At 40.5% G+C, this 27,988-nt stretch overlaps 1 protein-coding gene across 1 annotated transcript in view; it reads right to left on the reverse strand.

Moving 5' to 3' along the window:
- Positions 1-23,924, reverse strand: part of ldhd (lactate dehydrogenase D) — a 63,014-nt gene extending 39,090 nt beyond the window's left edge. The window contains exons 1-4 of the mRNA XM_028810179.2: positions 23,736-23,924; positions 20,589-20,701; positions 3,744-3,885; positions 2,308-2,449 (exon numbers count right to left, since the gene is read on the reverse strand). Of these exons, the coding sequence (XP_028666012.2) occupies positions 2,308-2,449; positions 3,744-3,885; positions 20,589-20,701; positions 23,736-23,828 (490 nt within the window). The 5' untranslated portion in view covers positions 23,829-23,924. The remainder of the gene's footprint in view (positions 1-2,307; positions 2,450-3,743; positions 3,886-20,588; positions 20,702-23,735) is intronic.
- Between the last annotated feature and the right edge of the window lie 4,064 nt (positions 23,925-27,988).

The raw sequence follows: 27,988 nt of genomic DNA on the forward strand, positions 1-27,988 counted from the left end.
ACGAACCACATGCCGTGGCGCAATTTTAGGGGCTTCGCCTCTAGCGCTGACATCCGAGGTTCGATTCCCGTAAGGGACTGAAGTGAGTGGGTGGTTACCTACCAGGTAACGCTTATGGTTGGCCAGCAAGTCAGGTAACATCAGCCACGGTGCCTTCAGTTGTGAGAAGCAGATCATAGAATGGTTGAAAATAGTTTACTGTCAAATAATGCAAAGAGTACGCGACACGTCTTTCCCCCTTATTCTTGGCTCATCAGGCGTACACACTCACTGAACTCGCTTACGGTAATCGAACCTCGGACGTCAGCGCTAGAGGGGCTTCGCAGCGGTGAAGTATTGCTTTTAAATTTTAATTAAGAATGAAAGAAAACCTTTTAAAATTAAGTCTTACAAAGAGGTATAAAGATATTGACAATAAGCTACGCAAACCCACCAAGACATGCAATTGTTTAAATCAAGGCGCGAGTCGAAAAAGACCATCCCATAATATTACTTAACGATTAACACATTTCTATATGTATTGTAAGCATACAATACAACTGATAATATGTTGCGCTTACTTATCTGGTGTACCGACATTTTTGCGCGTTTAACGGCTGAAATCTCACGTGGTTTGTGCCCTTCAGAATGAAAACAGTTTGCATTTACCTTTTTAATAAAAGGCGAGCTTTTAAGCCTGAGAAATCACCCCGTAAATGCACACGTTTAATTGCACATGTGTTAATATGTATGCTTACACAGTATTAAAAGACACTCAACAATTAACGTCATTTACCTTCGTTCCCGCATTTGACTCGTAATGTAAATCTCTTCCTTGTTTTCAGTTCACGTGATTACGTAGGAGGCGTAATACGTGATGACGCGATACGTGACTCCGCCTCCTCCATTAGAGTATATGGACAAAAAACAGGTTCCAGTTATGACCATTACGCGTAGAATTGAAACCTGCCTAACTTTTGTAAGTAAGCTGTAAGGAATCAGCCTGCCAAATTTCAGCCTTCTACCTACATGGGAAGTTGGAGAATTAGTGATGGATGAGCGAGTCAGTCAGTCAGTGAGTCAGTCAGTGAGGGCTTTGCCTTTTATTAGTATAGATGCGTATGTACAAGTCACAGCTAATCGTCTCTTCTTTATTAAATCAAATCAAGCTAAACTTAGAACGGAACATATGCAAGGGCTCATTGATCACGTTCAAAATTCAAATATCAATAGTTTGGACAAATTCAAAATAGGTAAAGCAGTAATATTACCATCATAATATCAAGGTAGTCAAAGAGCATTGCAACAGTTATATCATGATGCAATGGCAATATCCAGAACTATCGGTCGGCCAGATTTATTTCTGACAATGACGTGCAATTCACAACAGCCAGAAATCCGCAGCTTCTTGACAACAATGCCACCGGCTGCATCAGCTCTGGATATTCCCACTTTCCTAAGTAGATTGATTTATCAGAAAGTCTTATTTTTATTGAATGAACTCGAAACAGTGTTTGGGAGATATTGATATGCCATTCGTATTAAAACATTTACAGTTTCCCATGAGAATAGCTTTTGCAATGACAAACATTTGAAAAAGTCGGTTTATTTATAAGAGACAAAGAAACAATATTCACTCACGGCCAGTTATACGTTGCTTTATCATGCTGGAAGACCAAACAAGGAATCAAAATTCAATGCGATCTTTAAGAAACGTTAATTCCAAATATTGTTTTTACTGAAGTTTTACAATAAAAAGTGAACATAATGCATATGTAACATTTCCAATGAAAAAAAAAAAACACTTTAAATTGTATTTCCACAGGACCAAACCCGGTGTTGGCAAGCGAAGAGAGCAGGGGGCAGAGCCCCCTAGTATGTCTATGAAGAAATCTTACTAACAACTTACAACAAATGCTTACTTCCTTCAGTCTCTTCTTAAATATCGATATTAAAGGAAACAAGTTAATTTGGTAACTTGCACTTTTCCTACTTCTACTGCAAGGAGAGACATTCAAGATGTTTATTGTCATATGTACATAGTACAATGAAATTCTTGTTTGCAAATCTTCTTGTGTGATACAGGGTGCTTTGCAATTGCAGCCTATTACTGAATTAAAAATTAAAATAGCCCAAAAACAAAAATGAAAAATAAATAGAGCTACATAAAGGTATATTTCTTTTTAAATATTTGGAATACTTTTTGTCTAATGAATATTAAAATTATAAATTATTCTACACTGCTATTTAGATGCTACATTAAATACTCAAGTGGAAACAAAAAAGGAAACAATGTTAAATCACATCAGGTATAGTACTAATACTAACCCACAGGAAACCAGAGGCCGCTGTCTCGGAGATATCTATTAAGGGCAGTCCGGGTTACACCTGGTTCAACAGTGACATCAAAATCTTCCTCATGTAAGTTAAGGATTTTATCCATCTTTAGTAGATCAAAGCATACACCTCCCTGTGGTATGACAGAAAGCAGAAAGACTAGCAAAATACTGTTGTGTCACCTGTATACAATGCTTAAAACATCCTCTCCAAAGAACAAAAAAATAAGAGGAGAAACAGGCACAGCACAAGGACCATGGAAGGATAACGCATGAAAATATAGGCCTGTCTCATTTATCAATCAAACTTGCCTTTGAATTATGATAGCAAGCCTGAGTCTAAAGTTTATTCAGTGAACTCCTTAGTATAATTTATTTCACTGCATTAGCCAGCTAAGTGAGCTGTCATGTTTGGGTGTGCATTAAACAGATGTCATATTCAGATAGTGAGAAGCAAAATTAGTTCATGTCAGTCTAAAGCACTAACAATAAACTTGTCTTTGTCTCAACAAACAAAATAGTAGATACCCATCATCTGTTGGATGTACATAACAAAGACTGGCATCTCAGTGGATGACATGCAATCCAGGAAAATTACAGAAATAAAATACTGCCCCCCCCCCCCCCCCCCATTATAAAATATTTAATACTGTGGGTATTTGTGAATTTCCCATTGGGATTAATAAAGTATCTATCTATCTATCTATCTATCTATCTATCTATCTATCTATCTATTAAAATGTACTATCCTCAATTTTCTTCACATTATTTTCCAGCTTTCCACTAAGACACTACCTAAATAAGCTAGTACCATGGAAAGGAATTGTTTCAAAACTGAAAATGGCCAGTGCAAAAAAGAACTTAAAATCTTTGACAGAACTTGCAAATATCAAAACACTTATAATACAACATTTTCAACTGACAGGTAGACTTCTCTTGCCCAAATGGTTGTTTACTGTTGCATCATACTTTGCATATGATGAATGAAAACAAGAAGTTGTTCTGTACAAAAGAAACGCACAAACTAAGGATGTGGTAGCAGTTATTCTGAGAATATTGGTATTCATAAAATGTATTAGTGGTTGGTACTAGCAGACTGACAATACCTTTAAGTATATTAACCTGGGGTGAAACACCTTTACTCTATGAACATACATGTATGGTGCCCAATCAAGCTGGATGTTCACAAGGAGCTTTATATTACAGCTATTCAAAGACCCCTTCATGGGCTTATATGGAAAGCAGGTTAAGTAACATGATCGCTCAGTATGAAAGATGAATACTGATTATCAAGCTGAAAATGGAAAATTCAAATTCATATTAATCATATTAATTGCTAATCAGATTAATTATTGCTTACTAGAAAAACCATATATAACATGACATGTCACACTATAAAAACTACAAAACTAAAAGAATTTGACTTACGTTCATAGCCACAACTCCACCCTCTAAGCCAGTGCCTGTGCCAAAAGGGATGATAGGAATGTTGTGCCTATGGCAAATCCTTGCAAGCTCGCTAACCTCCTCCACACATTTTGGCCATAAAACAGCATCAGGAGGCCTACAACTAAAAATCAAAGTTCAAATGATTAAAAACCAGTTTGATTTTGCTAACAAGTTAAAAAAAAAAGAATAACCCTCTACTAGGAGGCCTACCTATGATCTTTGGAGCTATTTCCCAATTAGCACCATGTACCAGCATCCTAAAAGATTCTAAAGTGACAGTATTTTGTGTTTCACAAATTGTGCATCATTCAAAGAGTGCCATAGGCAAAAGCATTTTTAGACTAGAGAGAGGAAAAAGGGAAACATATAAAAGACTACACTATAGACAGACATAAAAATGAGGACAAGTAAAATTCTACCTATAACAAATGTAGTGCCAGTATCAATTCTTAGCCCATTACTGAGCAAATGGAGCTCACTCTAGGTCAGGGGAGGGCAAAAAGACAAAAAGCCAACCATATGTATTATTCTCTAGAAATATGGTAATACCATGAATTACTCTAACAAGTCAAAGGGTAAACAGAAGCTGTGGAAGGACATTTAAACAGCCATTAAAATTCTGGTAACATATTGGCATATTTAGATGGACGAATGGGTGAGTAACTGTTCAAATTAAAAAGGCACGAACATTTCCCATATCTCTACATATACATATACATATATATTATATATATATATATATTATATATATATATTATATACATATATATATATATATATATATATATATATATATACATACATACATATACATATATATACATATACATATATATATATATATATATATATACTGTATTTTATATATATATATATATATATATAGACATATATACAGTAATCCCTCGCTATATCGCGCATCGCCTTTCGCGGCTTCACTCCATCGCGGATTTTATATGTAAGCATATTTAAATATATATCGTGGATTTTTTGCTGGTTCGCGGATTTCTGCGGACAATGGGTCTTTTAATTTCTAGTACATGCTTCCTCAGTTGGTTTGCCCAGTTGATTTCATACAAGGGACGCTACTGGTGGATGGCTGAGAAGCTACCCAACTTACTTTTCTCTCTCTCTCTTGCGCTGACTCTCTCTGATCCTGACGTAGCGGGTGTGAGCAGGGGGGCTGTTCGCACACCTAGACTATACGGAAGCTCGTCTAAAAATGTTGAAAGATTATCTTCACGTTGCTACCTTCTGTGTGCAGCTGATTCGTGAAGCGACATGCTGCAAGGTGCCTCGCATACTTAAAAGCCAAACAGACATATTGATTTGTTTGCTTCACTCCTTTGAAGAGGAAGATATGTTTGCATTCTTTTAATTGTGAGACGGAACTGTCATCTCTGTCTTGTCATGGAGCACAGTTTAAACTTTTGAAAAAGAGACAAATGTTTGTTTGCAGTGTTTGAATAACGTTCCTGTCTCTCTACAACCTCCTGTGTTTCTGCGCAAATCTGTGACCCAAGCATGACAATATAAAAATAACCATATAAACATATGGTTTCTACTTCGCGGATTTTCTTATTTTGCGGGTGGCTCTGGAACGCAACCCCTACGATGGAGGAGGGATTACTGTGTATATATATATATATATATATATATATATATATATATATCGAACCACCACCTTACCGTGGTGGACGGGTTTGCGTGTCCCAATGATCCTAGGAGCTCTGTTGTCTGGGGCTTTATGCCCCTGGTAGGGCCACCCAAGGCAAACTGGTCCTAGGTGAGGGATGAGACAAAGAGCGGTTATACAAACCTCCTATGACGAATAAAAAAATTTGGACGGCGTTTTCCCTCGCCCGGACGCGGGTCACCGGGACCCCCTCTGGAGCCAGGCCTGGAGGTGGGGCTCGATGGCGAGCGCCTGGTGGCCGGGCTTGCACAGCCCGAACAGGCAACGTGGGTCCCCCTTCCCATGGGCTCACCACCTATGGGAGGGGCCAAGGAGGTCGGGTGCAGTGTGAGTTGGGTGGTGGCCGAAGGCGGGGACCTTGGCGGTCCGATCCTCGGCTATAGAAGCTGGCTCTTGGGACGTGGAATGTCACCTCGCTGAAGGGGAAGGAGCCTGAGCTTGTGCGTGAGGTTGAGAGGTTCCGGCTAGATATAGTCGGGCTCACCTCGACGCACAGCTTGGACTCTGGAACCAATCTCCTTGAGAGGGGCTGGACTCTCTACCACTCTGGAGTTGCCCCCGGTGAGAGGCGCCGAGCGGGTGTGGGTATACTTATTGCCCCCCGACTTGGAGCCTGTAGATTGGGGTTTACCCCAGTAGACGAGAGGGCAGCCTCCCTCCGCCTTTGGGTGGGAGGACAGGTCCTAACTGTTGTTTGTGCGTATGCACCGAACAGCAGTTCGGAGTACCCACCCTTTTTGGAGTCCCTGGAGGGTGTGCTAGAGGACATACCATCTGGGGACTCCCTCGTACTGCTGGGAGACTTCATTGCTCACGTGGGCAATGACAGTGAGACCTGGAAGGGCGTGATTGGGAGGAATGGCCCCCCCGATCTGAACCCGAGTGGTGTTTTGTTATTGGACTTCTGTGCTCGTCACGGATTGTCCATAACCAACACCATGTTCAAGCACAGGGGTGTTCATATGTGCACTTGGCACCAGGACACCCTAGGCCTCAGTTCGATGATCGACTTTGTGGTCGTGTCGTCGGACTTGCGGCCACATGTCTTGGACACTCGGGTGAAGAGAGGGGCGGAGCTATCAACTGATCACCACCTGGTGGTGAGTTGGCTTCGATGGTGGGGGAGGATGCCAGTCAGGCCTGGTAGGCCCAAACGTCCTGTGAGGGTCTGCTGGGAACGTCTGGCAGAGCCCCCTGTCAGAAGTAGCTTCAACTCCCACCTCCGGCAGAACTTTGACCATGTCCTGAGGGAGGTGGGGGACATGGAGTCCGAATGGGCCATGTTCCGTGCCTCTATTGTTGAGGCGGCTGACCGGAGCTGTGGCCGTAAGGTGGTCGGTGCCTGTCGTGGCGGCAATCCCCGAACCCGTTGGTGGACATCGGCGGTGAGGGATGCTGTCAAGCTGAAGAAGGAGTCCTACCGGTCCCTTTTGTCCTGTGGGACTCTGGAGGCAGCTAATAGGTACCGGCAGGCCAAGCGGAATGCAGCTTCGGTGGTTGCCGAGGCAAAAACTCGGGCATGGGAGGAGTTTGGGGAGGCCATGAAGAATGACTTTCGGACGGCTTCGAGGAGATTCTAGTCCACCGTCCGGCGTCTCAGGAGGGGGAAGCAGTGCAGTGTCAACACTGTATATGGTGGGGATGGTGCGCTGCTGACCTCGACTCAGGACGTTGTGGGTCGGTGGGGGGAGTACTTCGAAGACCTCCTCAATCCCAATAACATGCCTTCCAATGAGGAAGCAGAGCCTGGGGACTCGGAGGTGGGCTCCCCCATCTCTGGGACTGAGGTCACCGAGGTGGTCAAAAAACTCCTTGGTGGCAGGGCCCCGGGGGTGGATGAGATACGCCCGGAGTTCCTAAAGGCTCTGGATGTTGTAGGGCTGTCTTGGTTGACACGTCTCTACAACATCGCATGGACATCAGGGACAGTGCCTCTGGATTGGCAGACCAGGGTGGTGGTCCCCCTCTTTAAGAAGGGGGATCGGAGGGTGTGTTCCAACTACAGAGGGATCACACTCCTCAGCCTCCATGGAAAAGTCTATTCGGGGGTTCTGGAGAGGAGGGTCCGTCGGATAGTCGAACCTCGGATTCAGGAGGAACAGTGTGGTTTTCGTCCTGGTCGCGGAACAGTGGACCAGCTCTACACCCTTAGCAGGGTCCTGGAGGGTGCATGGGAGTTCGGCCAACCAGTCTACATGTGTTTTGTGGACTTGGAAAAGGCGTTCGACCGTGTCCCTCGGGGAATCCTGTGGGGGGTGCTCCGGGAGTATGGAGTACCGGACCCCCTGATAAGGGCGGTTCGGTCCCTGTACAACTGGTGTCAGAGCTTGGTCCGCATTGCCGGCAGTAAGTCGAACCAGTTTCCAGTGAGAGTTGGACTCGGCCAGGGCTGCCCATTGTCACCGATTCTGTTCATAACTTTTATGGACAGAATTTCTAGGCGCAGCCAGGGTGTTGAGGGGGTCCGGTTTGGTGGACTCAGGATTGGGTCACTGCTTTTTGCAGATGATGTTGTTCTGTTTGCTTCATCAGGCTGTGATCTTCATCTCTCTCTGGATTGGTTCGCAGCTGAGTGTGAAGCGGCTGGGATGGGAATCAGCACCTCCAAATCCGAGACCATGGTCCTCAGCTGGAAAAGGGTGGAGTGCCCTCTCAGGGTTGGGAGCGAGATCCTGCCTCAAGTGGAGGAGTTCAAGTATCTTGGGGTCTTGTTCACGAGTGAGGGAAGAATGGAGCGTGAGATCGACAGGCGGATTGGTGCGGCGTCCGCAGTGATGCGGGCTCTGCATCGGTCTGTCATGGTGAAAAAGGAGCTGAGCCATAAGGCAAAGCTCTCAATTTACCGGTCGATCTATGTTCCTACCCTCACCTATGGTCATGAGCTATGGGTAGTGACCAAAAGAACGAGATCGCGAATACAAGCGGCCGAAATGAGTTTCCTCCACAGGGTGTCTGGGCTCTCCCTTAAAGATAGGGTGAGAAGACCAGTCATCCGGGAGGGGCTCAGAGTAGAGCCGCTGCTCCTCCGCATCGAGAGGAGTCAGATGAGGTGGCTCGGGCATCTGATCAGGATGCCTCCTGGACGCCTCCCTGGTGAGGTGTTCCGGGCACGTCCAACCGGGAGGAGGCCCCGGGGAAGACCCAGGACACGCTGGAGGGACTATGTCTGCCGGCTGGCCTGGGAACGCCTCGGGATTATCCCGGAAGAGCTAGAAGAAGTGGCCGGGGAGAGGGAAGTCTGGGCATCTCTGCTCAAGCTGCTGCCCCCACGACCCGACATCGGATAAGCGGAAGAGGATGGATGGATGGATGGATGGATATCTACATATATATATATATACATACATATATATATATATACAGTTAGGTCCATAAATATTTGGACAGACACAACTTTTTTCTAATTTTGGTTCTGTACATTACCACAATGAATTTTAAATGAAACAACTCAGATGCAGTTGAAGTGCAGACTTTCAGCTTTAATTCAGTGGGGTGAACAAAACGATTGCATAAAAATGTGAGGCAACTAAAGCATTTTTTGAACACAATCCCTTCATTTCAGGGGCTCAAAAGTAATTGGACGATTGACTGAAAGGCTATTTCATGGGCAGGTGTGGGCAAGTCCGTCGTTATGTCATTATCAATTAAGCAGATAAAAGGCCTGGAGTTAATTTGAGGTGTGGTGCTTGCATGTGGAAGATTTTGCTGTGAACAGACAACATGCGGTCAAAGGAGCTCTCCATGCAGATGAAAGAAGCCAAACTTAAGCTGCGAAAACAGAAAAAAACCCATCCGAGAAATTGGTACAATATTACAAGTGGCAAAATGTACAGTTTGGTACATCCTGAGAAAGAAAGCAAGCAGTGGTAAACTCAGCAACGCAGATAGATAGATAGATAGATAGATAGATAGATAGATAGATAGATAGATAGATAGATAGATAGATAGATAGATAGATAGATAGATAGATAGATAGATAGATAGATAGATAGACAGACAGACAGACAGACAGACAGACAGACAGACAGACAGACAGACAGACAGACAGACACACACACACACACACACACACACACACACACACACACACACACACACACACACACACACACACACACTTTATTAATCCCAGGGGGAAATTCACATACTCCAGCAGCAAAAAATATTAAAATTAAAGAGTAATAAAAAATGCAGGTAAAAAACAGACAATAACTTGAATAATGTTCAACGTTTACCCCCTCTGGTGGAATTGAAGAGTCGCATAGTTTGGGGGAGGAATGATCTTCTCAGTCTGTCAGTGGAGCAGGACAGTGACAGCAGTCTGTCGCTGAAACTGCTCCTCTGTCTGGAGATGACACTGTTTAATGGATGTAGTGGATTCTGCATAATTGATAGGAGCCTGCTGAGTGCCCGTTGCTCTGCTACGGATGTCAAACCGTCCAGCTCTATGCCAACAATAGAGCCTGCCTTCCTCACCAGTTTGTCCAGGCGTGAGGCATCCTTCTTCTTAATGCTGCCTCCCCAGCACACCACTGCGTAGAAGAGGGCACTCGCCACAACCATCTGATAGAACATCTGCAGCATCTTACTGCAGATGTTGAAGGATGCCAGTCTTCTAAGGAAGTACAGGCGGCTCTGTCCTTTCTTGCACAGAGAATCAGTATTGGCAGTCCAGTCCAATTTATCGTCCAGCTGCACTCCCAGGTATTTATAGGTCTGCACCCTCTGCACACAGTCACCTCTGATGATCACAGGGTCCATGAGGGGCCTGGGTCTCCTAAAATCCACCACCAGTTCCTTGGTTTTGCTGGTGTTCAGTTGTAGGTGGTTTAAGTCGCACCATTTAACAAAGTCCTTGATGAGGTTTCTATACTCCTCCTCCTGCCCACTCCTGATGCAGCCCACGATAGCAGTGTCGTCAGCAAACTTTTGCACGTGGCAGGACTCCGAGTTATATTGGAAGTCCGATGTATATAGGCTGAATTGACCGGAGAAAGTACAGTCCCCTGCGGCGCTCCTGTGTTGTTGACCACAATGTCAGATCTGCAATTCCCGAGACGCACATACTGAGGTCTGTTTGTAAGATAGTCCACAATCCATGCCACCAGGTATGAATCTACTCCCATCTCTGTCAGCTTGTCCCTAAGGAGCAGAGGTTGGATGGTGTTGAAGGCGCTAGAGAAGTCTAGAAACATAATTCTTACAGCGCCACTGCCTATGTCCAAGTGGGAGAGGGATCGATGTAGCATATAGATGATGGCATCTTCCGCTCCCACCTTCTCCTGGTATGCGAACTGCAGAGGGTCGAGGGCGTGTTGGACCTATGGCCTCAGGTGGTGAAGCAGCAGCCGCTCCATGGTCTTCATCACATGTGATGTTAGAGCGACAGGTCGGAAGTCATTCAGCTCACCAGGACGTGATACCTTTGGGACTGGGGTGATGCAAGATGTTTTCCAAAGCCTCGGGACTTTCCCCTGTTCCAGGCTCAGGTTGAAGATGCGCTGTAGAGGACCCCCTAGCTCTGATGCACAGACCTTCAGCAGTCGTGGCGATACTCCATCTGGACCTGCTGCTTTGCTGGCACGAAGTTTCCTCAGCTCTCTGCTCACTTGCGCTGCTGTAATTGTGGGTGGGGATGTCTCTCCTATGTTGGTATCAGCAGAAGGATGTGTAGAGAGTGCAGTACTCCGAGGTGAGAGTGGGTTAGGGTGGTCAAACCTGTTAAAGAAGATGTTCATTTGGTTTGCTCTCTTCACGTCTCTCTCGATGGTGGTACCCCGCTTCGAGCTGCAGCCAGTGATGATCTTCATCCCATCCCACACTTCCTTCATGCTGTTGTTCTGCAACTTCTGCTCCAGCTTTCTCCTGTACTGCTCCTTCGCCGCCCTGAGCTGGACTCGGAGTTCCTTCTGCACGCGCTTGAGCTCATGCTGATCACCGTCTTTAAAGGCTCTTTTCTTCTGGTTCAAAAGGCCCTTGATGTCACTTGTAATCCATGGCTTGTTGTTAGCATAGCAGCGTACAGTTCTTACTGGAACTACAATGTCCATACAGAAGTTGATGTAGTCAGTAGTGCAGTCAACAACCTCCTCAATGTTCTCACTATGTGATCCCTGCAGGATATCCCAGTCTGTAGTTCCAAAACAAGACCTGGACATCCACGGAAGACAACAGTGGTGGATGATCGCAGAATCATTTCCATGGTGAAGAGAAACCCCTTCACAACAGCCAACCAGGTGAACAACACTCTCCAGGGGGTAGGCATATCGATGTCCAAGTCTACCATGAAGAGAAGACTGCATGAAAGTAAATACAGAGAGTGCACTGCAAGGTGCAAGTCACTTTTAAGCCTCAAGAATAGAAAGGCTAGATTGGACTTTGCTAAAGAACATCTAAAAAAGCCAGCACAGTTCTGAAAAACATTCTTTGGACAGATGAAACCAAGATCAACCTCTACTGGAATGATGGCAACACAAAAGTATGGAGAAGGCGTGGAACAGCTCATTATCCAAAGCATACCACATCATCTGTAAAACACGATGGAGGCAGTGTGATGGCTTGGGCGTGCATGGCTGCCAGTGGCACTGGGACACTAGTGTTTATTAATGATGTGACACAGGACAGAAGCAGTCGAATGAATTCTGAGGTGTTCAGAGACATACTGTCTGCTCAAATCCAGCTAAATGCAGTCAAAGTGATTGGGCGGCGTTTCATGATACAGATGGACAATGACCCAAAACATACAGCCAAAGCAACCCAGGAGTTTATTAAACCAAAGAAGTGGAAAATTCTTGAATGGCCAAGTCAGTCACCTGATCTTAACCCAATTGAGCATGCATTTCACTTGTTGAAGACTAAACTTCAGACAGAAAGGCCCACAGACAAACAGCAACTGAAAGCCGCTGCAGTGAAGGCCTGGCAGAGCATTAAAAAGGAGGAAACCCAGCATCTGGTGATGTTTATGAGTTCAAGACTTCAGGCTATCATTGCCAGCAAAGGGTTTTCAACCAAGTATTAGAAATGAACATTTTATTTCCAGTTATTTAATTTGTCCAATTACTTTTGAGTCCCTGAAATGAAGGGATTGTGTTCAAAAAATGCTTTAGTTGCCTCACATTTTTATGCAATCGTTTTGTTCACCCCACTGAATTAAAGCTGAAAGTCTGCACTTCAACTACATCTGAGTTGTTTCATTTAAAATTCAATGTGGTAATGTACAGAACCAAAAATGGAAATAAGTTGTCTCTGTCCAAATATTTATGGACCTAACTATATATATATATATATATATATATATATATATATATATATATATAGATATACACAGTAATCCCTCACTTATCGCGGGACATAGGTTCCAAGGCCGACCGCGATAACTGAATTTCCGCAAAGTAGGGACACCATATTTATTTAATTATTTAACGTGTATTTAGATGTTTTTAAACCCTCCCTGTATTGTTTACAGCCCACCCTTTACTCTATTAATAACAGGGACAACTGCTAAGCAATATGAAATCGGTAGATAAGTTTACACTTACTGTATAGCGAAGTACACGTAGCTATATATGACGTGATGATGGTGATGAATATGCTGCGCAGTAAAAATGATGACGATTGAAGGTGATAATCCCCTGAATGCAGTAGCAAGAGCACGTTAATGTTGAATGAGTGAGATGAGACTTCCTGGTTAATGCAGCACTCCGTCGCTGAGCCAATCAGCAGCACACAGGAACTTAACTGCGTGCTCTGATTGGGTAGCTTCTCAGCCATCCGCCAATAGCATCTCTTGTATGAAATCAACTGGGCAAACCAACTGAGGAAGCAAATACCAGAAGTAAAAAGACACATTGTCTGCAGAAACCCGGGAAGCAGCGAAAAATCCACGTTATATATTTAGATATGCTTACATATAAAATCCGTGAAGTCGTGAATCCGCGAAAAGTGAACCGCGAAGTAGCGAGGGATTACTGTATAGCCAAATCCCCACACTTCGCACCGGCGAAGTACTGCTTTTAAATTTTTATTAAGAAGAAAAGAAAACCTTTTTAAATTGAGGGAAAATATACCAATAACAATTTGTTAAGGATCTCTTTTTTTGTGAAGCTGCCTTTACACAGCCTCTCCGCTGTTTTATAAACGAACGCCATATAAGGCCGTCCTTTCTCCTTGCTTAGCGGTTCTGTATTGTTTTATTGTTCGTTTATTACGATTGTTATAGTTATTGTGTACCTATTTGAGACTCACTTTTCTGTTCAGGTACCCATTTCCTTTAAGTAGTTCGTGGATTCTCCGCTATTTTTTTTTCGTTTATTACGATTATAGTTATTTATTGATTCCCTTTTTTAGCTGACTGCCTGCTCATATAAGGCGCTCTGCTGTTTTTCTGTGAAGCAGCCTTTACACAGCTTCTCCACGGTTTTATAAACGAACGCCATATAAGGTCATCCTTTTTCCTTGCTTCGCCAAGGAAGCAGCCTTTTTATTTAATCCACGGGTTCTCCGCTGTTTTATTGTTCGTTTATTACGATTGTTATAGTTCTCTTTGTATACCACGTTGTCAGTTCAGCACTCCGGTTGTAATATGACCAAGCCGTGCAAGCTTACTGTTGAGAATGCAACGTATAGTTGTACAGGAGAAAAGCAATCTTGCCTCAAATCAACGGCAACTTTTTGTAGGTCTATGAACTTAATTTAAACTTTAGGTTTACACGGTGCTTTGTTTCCGAAGTACCTGCACTCATGAATATGTCTGTATGCGTCAGTCGCTTCATATTCTTTTCCTACATTATCAATTGTGTAATGTGTTTTTTGAACAGGTTTGATTCATCGAAGTGATCACTCGTGCTGCGTTCAGTCAGTTCACGTGAGCCGCTCTCTTGTGTGATGTTGCGAAGTCCACAGCTTTATTTAATGTTACCTAAGACCCGGCACTTAAAAGTTTCTCGCTACAGCAATTTTAACTCCGTTACAAAGTGATCCAAAGTCTTGTTTATACCTCATGTCTTCTCATTAAACTTGTATGTCGTGAATATGGTATTGCAAACGGCAGCGGGAGCGTTTCTATAAACTTAATTTAAACTTACGGTTTACACCGTGCTTTGTTTCTGCAGTAGCTGCCCTTATGAATATGCTTGTGTGTCACACTCGCTCGCTTCTTATTGTTTCGCTGCCTTCTCAATTGTGTAATGAATGTTTTCTTCAGCGCTCTTTGGGGCTCTTCCTTGTTTTCTACGTACTGCGTTCACAGTCAGTTCACGTGATTACGTGGGAGGCGTGATGACGCGATACGCAACTCCGCCTCCCACGGCCATCGAGCTGCAGTCTATTACAGAATATAGACAAAAAAGAGGTTCCAGTTATGACCATTACGCGTAGAATTTTGAAATGAAACCTGCCTAACTTTTGTAAGTAAGCTGTAAGGAATGAGCCTGCCAAATTTCAGCCTTCCACCTACACGGGAACTTGGAGAATTAGTGATGAGTGAGTCAGTGAGTGAGTGAGTCAGTAGCCAGGTTTCCATCCAAGGAGTTTTTGCGAAAAAATATTTAGCGCTTCAAATTTTTTTACCAATATAGCTGATGGAAATGCTAATTAATCGATAAAATGTTGTACATGTCGACATAATATTTTTCCGTTTAACTTTAGCGCATAAATTCCATATCGATAATTCAGATGTCGCAAAAACTACACTGGAAACACTTTTTATCGGAAAAAAGGGCTTTAACGCAAATAAATGTGTCACATTTTCATCACGTGCAATCAAAACGAGAATGGCGGAGCGGTTCGCATGGTCTGATGAAGAGAGTTTTTTTTTTGATTAAACGTCGTTATTTTGTATTAATTCAAATTTCAGTTTTAATTAAAAACCTTAAGGGAAGCAGGTTACAGTACTAATTCAGTTGTTATCGCACTGAGAAGGGATGTTGAAAGGTAGGCTCACCTGTACAGATCCGATGCTGCAAACACAGCTGCATCATGGGCACTTCCAGGAGTGCCAACGCAAATGTCTCGTATCATGCACCTGTCATCAACAAGGGCCTGGAGAACAATAGATGGCCACCCTTTGCGATTAATGTAATCGCGGTAGCCTTCCGTCGGGGGAAGAATAGGCACATGCGTGCCATCCAGCGCACCGTAAATCTGTGGCACAAGATGCACCAAGGAATTGCGGTATGCAATTTCATTGGCCTCCGCTACAGTCGGAAGTCTGATATAACGCCGCATTAATTTTTCTTTAATAGCGGTGCACACAGCATATACACATCAATGGAGTGTAGTTTTACTAACCCCGAAAGTTTCTCCAACTACTCTATACTCGGCGCAGGTTGCCAGCTTGTAAAGGGCGATGGCAATCCGCTTTTGGGTTGGAACCAGTGGTCGGTGGCAACCTGTGATGGGCGCAACATCAGGACTGATGAATCCACACAACATCTCAAACGTCGGCCGTGCCATTCTAAAATGTTGCAGCCAGAGATTTTCTGTGAAGTATCTCTCCACCACCTCCTCCCAGAAGGTCTTATTCCGTCGTCTCTCCCATACCCGTGGGTTTCGTCGCACTGGGGTACTTTCTTCGAGCTCTAGGGCTATCAGACAAGCAACTGCTTCATTCTGCTGTCGTCTTCGGATATTATGTACAATTCCAATTATTTGTGAAACTGAAATAACAGTAAGCTGGCAAATGTCAAAAAACTGTCTGAATAATCTCTCCATTTCTTTGTTTCGTGGAGGGGGTGTAACGTGAAAAACAAAAGGTAGATAATTTGCGACATACACAAAATTATGTATGGAAACGGCTCAAGGGCAGATTTTTTTCGCGATACAAAACTTATGCGACAGTTCGTTTTGGGGGGGGGGGGGGGGTGACGTCATCACGCACACCATTTTATCGATAAAAAGCCAGTTTGATGGAAACAGGCTGGAGACAGCAAATTTCGCACATTTTTTTTACGTATATTCTGTTTGTCGATAACAAAACGTCGCAAAAAAACTGGATGGAAACTTAGCTAGTGAGGGCTTTGCCTTTTATTAGTATAGATTCCTCAGAGCAAAAGAGGAGAAGCCTGCACAACACGCAGAAAATCAAAAATTGCAGCTGCTCAACGTGTTGATCAGTTACTTGAAAAATCAAAGAAATTTGATAAAGATAACCTAAAGCTCAAACACTTACTGCAAAAGTGAAGGAATTTTCTGTTGTAGAAGATACGGGATTTCGAAGGCTGCTTGAACACCTTGAGCCCTGTTACCAGATACCCAGTCACCGTTATTTTTCTGACATAGAACTTCCAGAGTTACGTAAGATTGTGGAAAGTCATGTGCACAAACTCCTTGCTGAAGATGTCACAGCCATAAGCTTTACCACTGATATATGGACATCTGATACGAGTGATATTAGTATGCTTAGTTTCAGTGGATCGACCGCAAGTTTGAATTGCAGAAAGCAATCTTGCACGCCAAAGAATGCTCTGGATCACACACGGGAGCTGCACTCTCTATTGCGTTTAAAAGAATGTTTGAAACATGGAAAATACCCAAAGAGAATGTTCATGTAGTATTACGAGACAATGCTCACAACGTTGCAAAGGGTATGGAGGAATGCGGGATCCCAAGTTTGCCATGTATGGCTCATACTTTACAGCTTGCCGTGAACGATGGCGTACTATCCCAGCGCAGCGTCTCAGATACAATAGCGATCGGCAGAAAAATAGTCGGTCACTTTATGCATTCACAATTAGCCAACTCGCGTCTCAAAACTATACAAACTGAACTTGGTATGCAGCCGAAAATGCTTCAACAAGACATTTCAACTAGATGGAACAGCACATTCTATATGCTGCAAAGCTTGCTGGAGCAGAAAAGAGCCCTTGGGGCTTATGCCTCCGATTTTGAGTTACCTGCAACTCTAATGCCTAATCTGTGGAGTTTGATCGAGAACATAATCACACTCCTTGCTCCATCTGAGCAACTGACAAAAGAAATTTGCCAGTCTGAAGCCTTGGCTTCTAACGTTATTCCCTCAGTTAATGCTTTAAAATGACTGTTGACTAAAAGCGCTCATACTGACTTCGGAGTCAAAACCAGTAAAAGCGCTCTCTTAGAGGCCGTAAACAATCGTTTCATTGAGATTTACATAGAATCCATGTACTGTCTTGCCACTATTGTAGACCCAAAATACAAAGACCGCTATTTCGATGCAGATGTAAAATCACTGGCACTCAAAATGTTGCAAGCTCAGATGAAACTTGCATCGAACGAAATGCAAACGAGTGAATCGCAGATAGATGGTCCAGAACAGAAATGGGACAAGATAAATGACGAGGTGGCATGCACGCTCTTCGAAATGTACAACGAAATTCTTGAAGAGAACACATTGATGCCTCAGGAAAACAGCCAGATGACAACAGAGGTGAGTTTAAAAAAAACAATAAAAAAAGCTCTGTGGAGATCTTTACAACATTGTTTTAAGTAAATAACTACGGCTGTCGGATCGAATATCACTATTCTAACATAATTCGAATGAATAAAAAATCTTGGAAGGCAAGAAAGAAAAACGGCAATCGAATGTGAAAAAGCGGTTGTTGGTTTTACCTCGCACTAACTTTGGCTTCATGTTACTTAAGATGTGATGGACACTATTGTGGGATTTTACAGATCTGTTTTTGCACTTAACTTTTAAGGATCAGCCTATACGTGTTTCTAAATTCTTAACCCATATTGTTATTAGTCATTAGTTAAAACAGTCGGCATCTTCTGTGTTAAACACACCCATTTTAAAGATCACTAGTTTTCATCAAGCGAATGAGCCAACTATAGCCTATGCTTCTTTGCTTCATATTTTTGTTCAGTGCGTGTTAACTAAAGAGTTTCATAAATAAACACAAACTCGTTCTACATTTTTTTGTTACTTTGAAAAATGCTGTCTGCTAATAATTGATTATAATACACAAAATACTTAAAAGACCTCAACAAAGTAACATTTAATACAATTGTTTCATTTGTAAAACACTTAAAGGGTCACAATGCTTCAGTTTATTTACTGTAAAAAATAGACACAGGGATATAAGGTCCTCTGGCCTCTAGGAAAAAAAATGACTGCATTTACTTTGTTTGAGCAATCACTGACAATTTTGTTTGATTTTCTTTTGAACATTGTCTTTAGAAAGTGCCAGTGCAGTGCATGTTTTATTTCTCTTTGTGTTGCTTTTTGTGGGAGAGCCAATCACATTCATGGTAGCCACTGTTTTCACCTGAGACTCTTAAGCAATAATGAGCAACTTGTAAGCAGATGATCTACAGTGAAAAGCAAAAATATTAATAATAAAATGTTTCAAAAAACAGCAAATACAATACAGACATGCATTCAATTCAAATGCCTTATACTTATTTTTATTGTAAGGATTCTAATCTTAATCTGACAGCCCTGGTAAAAGCCAAAATGCAGATCTATCTTTTAGATATGAAAGATGATACAGAATATAATACTGTATATGTATGCATGCTACTCGGCAGGTGCAGGGATTTCTTTCTGAAGCACCAATCCCGAGGAATGAAAATCCACTGAAATACTGGAACAACAAATGGAGTCGGTTTCCTACCATTGCCAAAGTAGCACGCAAGTTCCTGTCAGCCCCATGTACTAGCATGGACAGCGAGAGATTATTCAATTTGGCTTCTAATGTGATCAACGAAAAGAGAAACAGAATTTCCTACGACAAGGCAAAGATGCTCTTGTTCGTTAAGAAAAACCTCCCCATCATGCTTAAAAAATAGAAAAGAATGATAAGCCTCCAGAAAAAAAAGTTATTTATTTCTTTACTGTTGTACGCTTTTCTGTTTTTTAAAGTTATAGATTGGTTAGATTTATTCCATCAAAAAGAAAGAAAAAAAGTTATGTGGTATTTAATACTGCAGACTGTAAAACAAAGGATCAGATAGCCAGCCAAATGTGGTTGAGCAGAAGCCATTTTAATGATTGTAAATAATCTGCAAAAGTTGTTATTCTTAAGTGGTATTGCTTATTCCATTGTCATTGTACATTTTTTTCAGTTTTCATTTTTTCGATTATTGTTGAGTTTGTTGTATTTGTTCCATCAAAAAGAAAGAGAAAAGTGTTATTTAAAGCAACAAGCTGCAAAACTGTTTCCCATATAACCAACAGGTAGCCAGCCAAATGTGGCATTTTTCATTTGTTTTTAATGATTGAATTTGGTGTGCAAAATTGTTATACAAATATATGTTCACTTTGTCTGTAATTCTTGTCCAGAGAGATGAAGTCTCATTTTTCTCTGTATCTTATAAATATGTATATTGGCTTTGGCAGATAAGTACATAGACATTATCGGATATCGGCATCTGCCCAAAATTCCCATATCGGTGCATTCCTAATTATTCCACATTTCACTTGTCTTGATAATAGCCACATAGCTACAATATCAAAACATAACATAAGAAACTAGTTATTTTTACACATTACATATCCCATCCAGGATTGAACAATCAACTAACCCACTAACCTCCATCTTTATCTTTTTTAAAAGCAGTCATTCTTAAAAATTCCAGCATTTCATTCTTGTTATCTCCTTTTGCTTGATACCCGCTTCCTCACTTTCCATACCATATTACATTTTTTTTTTCCTTTAAGTAAGTTTAGGTACATTATATTCCTATATAGAATGTCACTTAACCTGGGTTAATGATTTACATGCTAAAGAGACCCCTTAAATCCATCCATCCATCCATTTTCCAACCCGCTGAATCCGAACACAGGGTCACGGGGGTCAGCTGGAGCCAATCCCAGCCAACACAGGGCACAAGGCAGGGAACCAATCCTGGGTAGGGTGCCAACCCACCGCAGGACCCCTTAAATCAAAAATGGAAACTCCATGTAATACCATAAGAAGGTTCTCGACATTTAGACAAAAAATACTTTCAGAATGGCAACAGTAAGCGCTCCAAGTAAGAGCTGCATGAGGTTTCTGGTATTTGGTATGTCTGGGCTAGCCCATTTGGACCATTATTAAATCTTCCATATGACAAATATGCAAAAAACAAGACAAGTTGAGAGAAAGATGCACAATTTCTAACTGATCAAACTATTTAAAAAAAAAAGAATAAAAAGAAAATGCAGCTACCTGTGAACTGACTCATCTCGCCCATGCTGTGCCCGGACTGAAGTTCCAGTACTCACGTTATCATTTCCTACCACAGCTCGAAAAGAATCCAGAACCTGACTTGGAATCTGTCCCTTGCAAAAAAAAAAAAATGTCAAACTGGAACAGAAGATGCATGAAATTAAGACTGAATAATGTATTTGTCAAACAATTGTCTTCACTCTGGAACAAATATTAAGACATCAGAAAAATAATCAAACAAAGAACAGAAAGTATCTGGCTGCAAAAGAAAAAAATGTAAAACACTAGCCATGAAAACTAAATCAGTTTTAAATTTAACATTATAAAAATATGTGGCTGGAGGTGTTCAACTGCAAACCATGCAAGGTTCAAAAACACATGTATTTATTACAATTATATTAGGTAATTTTATTTGTGTCTCTACATTAATATACCTGTTAATTTTCAATAAGCACGCCTATGAAAAAAGTAATTAGGAACATTAGTGTTCATAACAAGCTTTAACAAATATCAAAGCTTATGACCTTTATTAATTCAGCTGATGATTTTATCAAAAATGATCATCATATAACAAATAAACATTATTTCACTGCTAATACAGCCCAGACAGGTAAAGTGACTAAACTAGTGCTGTATAGAGAATCAATGGTGGGAACTGAACCTGCAACTGTATGCTTAAAAATTCACCGCCTCCCACAATGGTTTAAAATCCATGTGGAAACACACTATACACAGTGCCTTTTCCTTAAAATGTATTTAACAAACAACAAGGCGACAACAGCATTATCATAAACATTAATACTGGTTTTGCACCCAGATCCTGAGGATCAGTTTACCGGAGATAGTCTGGTCTTGATCCGCAGCTAGCATGGTTCTATGTGGTACAATACTATGAGAAGACAATCCTCAGGTCTGTCCCTGTAAACAGTGGAACAACCTCAATACCAAGTTTAACTAATCTGCAGCTAGTCTTGCTCTGGCTTCGTGTTTCTACTCTGTTTGTTCAGCCAGCCATCTGATAGCTGGTTAAAGGCAGCACACCAGTAATTAATGCCTCTCTCTCTCTCTCAGTTAACGATGTGCTGCAACACATTCTTCATGATGTAAAGGAACGGAATCCAAGGAAAATGTTAAACCTTATGTAAACTTATTAAAAAAATAATAATCATAATTGTTACGATACAATCAGATTGGCTTGTCATTATTGTAAACATTATCCACTTTGAGTGTATGAAAAGGCCCAGAAAACCACATACGAAAATTAATTACGACGAGAGGTACACATTAGTTGCAGGATATCTGAAACATTGTTGTCTCTCTGTAACTCATTGGTGGATTTACCATCAGGATGACCTTGGCGGTGAGCACTCTGTGGACCTGGTATATGCAAGAAAAAAAAAAAAAAGGAATGCCGGAATTTTTGTTCGTTTTTACCTCACACTCTTCCATGTAAAACACGTAACTTGTATGTTATATCACACCCACCTCAATGTAATGTACGAGTGACCACTCCCTTAAATCTCTGAGGAAGACATCCCCTTGGGTTATTTTATTTTTATATGTGATGTACACAGAGGGTAGTTATAGATATATATATATTAATAACATTTTTAATAAAGAATATATCTTAACTGGATCCTTTTCCACACATAGTAATTTTGCTCAAGTTGGATAAGATATTCCAGAATTTGCATCAGTCGGTTACTTAGGGTTTTGAAAAGGATGTCACAGTGAAGACATGAAAAATTTTAAATTAACCAGTTTTTAATGCGACACCAATTCTTAGCTTTGGAGATCAAAACGTGTACAGTAAAAGGTGAAAACCAAAAAATTTATACTCGACCGACGGAATATATCCTGAATTAAGTGCATAAAAATGTACTGAAATTTTTAAATGACTTAACCTACTAGAGAAATGTTAAAAAGTCCTGAGTTATTTTATCTAAAGTTAAACTGATTAAGGTGTTTTAGTTACTCCTCGTGAATTTCACATTTTAAACCATGTTTCTCTACTAGCTCACCTGCTTATCACTAAAAGAAGCTGCAGTAATGTTGCATTGCTCAAAATGAATGTATTTAAAAGGAAAAATTATGAAACACTCAAAACTCACAGGAAAAGAAGAAAATAAAGAGTTGAAAATGAAACAGAAATAGCCAGATCAGTTGTATTAAAAGAGTGCTGCTACTGTTGTTTAAACATCTAACTTTCAGAGCTGGTTTTGCATCCAGAAGAAAACTGCATAATAAGTTTGCTCAGTAAACATACTCAAATATGCATCTTTGTGAGTCATGTTATTTCACAAGCAGCTCCCCATCTGTACCTGGTTCCTGTCTTGCACACAGAGAAGCTACAACAGGCACTGACTTGCTATAACACTGAACTAACTATGCTATTGTATACTGTCACCCATGAAATTGATCAGGCTTGTTTGGAACACGGATGAGTGCACTTACTGTATGAGTCTTTCTATATTACAAATTCTAAGTACTTTTAAATCTTTTCTTTACTAAATGTCCTTTATCAATAATAACTTAGAACTAGCCACAAGCATATGCTTATCTTAACTAAACCTAAAAGTTAATTAAAATTTCTTAACCCTGTAAGTCGTATTGCAAATCTACTGATATTAAAAAGTGAATTCGAAGACATTACTGTCAATATATATATATATATATATATATATATATATATATATATATATACACACACACACACACACACACACATTATATTAACAATGTTATTATAGTTATGCACTCGGGATGATGTTATGTCATACATAAGCAGGGCAATTAGTGCCACTTTAGTAAAGCATCTAAACATTCCAAATTTAACTGATAAGAATATAGAGGAGTTGTTGTGGTGGCAGTGAGCAACGATACAAATTAAGAGGCAATATTAAAACTATGCCGATTCACTAATGAAAAAAAAATCCACAATTCAGTTATAAAAATGTATACCCTTTCTCAATGTTTGACATTAGTCAAATTAAACGTAAAGTTCCGGGTCGACATTCTGACTGGCTGGGTTAAGAATATATCAACGCAAACGTTGCATGGTTAAACAGGTGAGTAGCTTGAATGGCTTTTAATCGTTCGATCCAGTGAAACAAACCATTGTTAACTTCCAGCGTACACAACACGTACCTGTGCGCTATAACATCGCCATTTATGCAAAGCAAAAGTGCAGAGCGAAACATTGCAAAGCTGTCTGGAACTTCTACTCAGCATGACTGCCATCGGCAGATATCGTAAATTGTACCTAAGAGCTTACAGATAGGTTCGTTTCTTTTAAAGTTCAACAATCAACAACTCCTCAGTACTTCCGGGAATTTGTTGTCGATGCACCTACTGCTGAAGTCCTGCAAGGATTGGTTAAGGGAGTGACCATGTGATAAACCAACGCTTGCCTGCCAAGGATCTGCAGAGCCACTGTCATTCAAAGCAAGTAGTTGTGATGCGCCTTAGTTGAAATATAATTCGTGTACTTCTAAAAATATTTTTGGACTTCACTTTCATTTGAGATGTCGAGGTGAGGCACAGCAGAAGGATAAAAGCAAAATAAGAGAACTCCAAATTCTCACCATATCGAGGCTAATTGATTGCAAATACCCAGTTGCATAACAAAACTTTGAAAGCTAGATAAAGAAAAAAAAACCCTCCTTAAAATATCTATCAGTTTTATTCTGCTAATTTATTTTAGGAGCACTAACGCATGCTAGATTTGGGTCGTTTATTCGGGAATGCAAATAACTTTTAACACCACTATATGTGCAATATAAAATATGGAATCATTCAAAATATGAGCCTGCAAATCAATAGACGTTAATACGGTAGGATCAACAGTTAATGCGATTATGTAAAGGTGACTCGTGATATTCTGTAATGAGATTAACTTTCAACCTTCACTACAATTTGTGTGCAGTGCCTGCTGATCTGACAGCTCTATTCAAGTTATAAGCAACTGGAATGGATTACATATTAATTAAAAGCAACAATCATCAGACTTGAAGCACATTAATACGTCACTTTCTAGCAAAAACGTTTAGCATTAAAGGCATGGTCTTGAAAGACCCAGGAACTAATGCCTATGTTTCTGCCCTGAGAGTGGGTGAAATGAAATGCTTGGAAGCAACTGTGCACACATTACACCAGTGGATATTTTTAGTTTAGCCTGTTACCTTTGGCATTTAGGGTTTTGTTTAGCTGCCACAAAGGGCATTGTATATTGTTTTATTGGAACATAGCTACGATTTTAACAGAACAAAAATTCTTTACAAGGAAGAGATACGTAAGAGCAGCAATACAAATGGCATTATTGAGTTTCTGATCGCATTTTAAGTTTGGTACATCTGACACTGGCATAAATTGGTAAACAACTTCATTCTTTAATGGTAAATTCACAAAAAAATATTAAGTTGTTTCCCAGTTTATTCCAGTGCCAGACAGAGACTACTAAAGGTTGTCAATAGGTAATGTAATATAATAAGTAAGGGTGTGGATTTGTAGCTACAAGGTATCAAGGTTCAAATTGTGAACTCTTCTCACATTATGTACAGTATACTCCATTTGTCATCTAATAAATAAGCAAGAAAGTCTGTCTGTCCTGATGTTCATCTCAACACAATTGCCAAGTGAGAGGATGAGTAAATATCCAAAAGTTTTGGAGAATAGTAAAAAAAATAAATGCATGAACATGATTCAGACAATTAAGGAAAACACTAAAACAATACATTTTAATTTAATGTGTAAAAAAAATATATCTAGGTTGTGAGAAATGTGGCAACACTGTCACATCATCCACACATGATCGAGGCTACTATTCTAACCAGAATCGGAAAGGAAGAGGATGTTTTCATTCCACTTATACCTATGATTTCCAAAGAACTCCCTTTCAAATTCAAACAACTTCAATTCCCAGTACATCTTGCATTTGTGATGTTGATAAATAAAGTGAAAGTACAATCACTTAAAGTTACTGGAGTTTACATATATACAGTATAAATATATATTTTTTTATCTTTTTTTTAATTTAACATTTGCCTACCATATTGTTAATCTGGGAAGGAAGAGAGAAGTTTCAAGGTAAGGTACTTGTTTTAGATAAAGACAGACGTTTACATAAAATTGTCAATTTCTGAATTGTGGCATAGTCAGGTCCTATAAAGTTGTCAGCAATTATGGACTTTAAGTGATTCTGCATGGGCTACAGAAAGGAATTCAAGTGAAGGAAACTGTTATGAGGTACTGCTAAAGCCAACAATTGATTAAAGGAAATGCATTAATAAATTCATCTATCTATTGTCAACCTTGCCTAATTGTTTGGATTTATAACAACAATTTTTTATGGAGGACATTTTCATACAAACAATGCAACACCAAGTGCTTTACAAGATGGCAAAGAGAAAGTTACATAAAAAATTAAGCAACATCTCCAGGTAAGGAATCCTGCAATTATAAGGTATCAGTGATACCCACTTTGCCGCCACTCAGAACAAAAATAAATCCAGCCAGCTTTCCCTATTGTTAAAGAACCTAGAATGTGAATTCTTTACAGGACATTATTTTTTAACATAGCACTGCAAAACAGTACATATTTTCAGCTCTCATGGAAACACAGGATCTTTAAACAGTCTTTACAGTCAGTCAGTTGAAGAGACTGAACCAGCAACATTCTAACTAATGGTTCATCTTGGTAATCATCAGACAACATGGGCATAGAAGAACTTTGGCCAATTCAGCCTTGGCCTAACAACCAGGGGGCATCCTTATGACATTCCCAAACTACCTTATCTGGATATTCTAGATTGGGAGGAGCAGTAGGTCTACTCTGAGGTGCCCCCAAATCGCTAAGCCTTTCACCCTATCACAAAGTGCCAGCTCAGCCATCCTGCGAAGAAACCACATTTCTGCCACTTGTACTTGTCATCTCATTGTTTTATTCATTACCCAAAGCTCATGACCATAGGTGAGGGCAGGCATGTCGATGAACTGTTAAACAGAGTTTTGTCTTTAGACTCAGCTCACACTTGACCATCATGACCAGTACAGAGCCCACAGAACAGCTGTCACCACTCCAGTCTATTTGTTGAACAGAAACTCCCTTTTAACGTTACTTGTGAACAAGATCCCAAGATACTTAAACTCCTTCACTAAAGGCAGTTCTCCCCCATTACCTGAAGAAATCAATCAAATCTTTCCTGAAAGAGAACCATGACCTCAGACTTTGAAGTGCTGATCCTCATCCTAACCACTTCACACTTGGCAACAAATTAAGAATAGTGTTTGATGATTCAACTAAACACCCCAGCTTATGTGGAAGAATGCTGTGCATTGTCATAGATTAGAATGTCATTTAGAACATAAAGAAGTTTCTATGTATAAAACTTTATGATTACAATTTTCTCTAAAGCTTTAAATCTTGCCTGAAGAAGGGGCCTGTGTTGCCTCGAAAGCTTGCATATTGTAATCTTTTTAGTTAGCCAATAAAAGGTGTCATTTTGCTTGGCTTTTCTCTACATTCATAATGGCTAACACGGTACAACACCCTAGTACTCTAAAGCTTTACAAAGAATAGGAGCATTCTAAAGTGGTCTGTACCTCTTAAGAATATCTGAATCTAAAGTAGATATTTTAAAAGAGGTCTAGTAATAGCTATCAACAATAGACAACAGGTGGGTGTATGTATATGTATAACTCAGGTCTAGGTGCTTGTCATATTGTATTATGTGTTGCTATGTTTTACATAACTTATAAAGTGACATTCATAGCACTGGAAAGTGGTGCATGTTGATTAAGCATGCAAATAAGAATTTCTTTGCATTAAGTACATATATGAATACATTTGAATTGTACTGATTACGCTGCATCACATTTTTTGGCCTTTTGTTGTCAAACCAAAACCATACATTTTTGAAAGAACCAAAGCTATTACCCACCTTCATATGGTCACTGAGTTTGAAATACCAATCAAAACACTCTGAATTACACACTTTCAGTGGTGTGAGTTGTGTACACTTAATAAGAAAAATACTGAATGAAAAAAGAAAAACAAAAAAAAACTTGATATGCAAGTTAAAGCTCAGCTGCAAGGAAACACAACTAAGCACCACAATTATTATTGTTTTATAGTGCATACTTGTTGAAAATATGGTAGAGAGAAATAATGATTGAGGATAATATGTTTGAGCGAGTAAAAATAAAACATCTACTGTTCCTTGGCCATTCATTCACATTCATAATATGTTTAGGCAATTCTGCTTTTAGGCTCTAATGCCAATGCAGAGTTTTGATATGCAGAAATTTAAAATAAAGTGTCAATTATTTTAATTATCTTTATAACATATCATAATAATCATCAAATACAGAAGGCAAGCAAGGTGTTTCAAAATGACAGAGTC

Source organism: Erpetoichthys calabaricus, chromosome 9 (assembly GCF_900747795.2).
Source record: "Erpetoichthys calabaricus chromosome 9, fErpCal1.3, whole genome shotgun sequence".
NCBI classification, from domain to species: domain Eukaryota; kingdom Metazoa; phylum Chordata; class Cladistia; order Polypteriformes; family Polypteridae; genus Erpetoichthys; species Erpetoichthys calabaricus.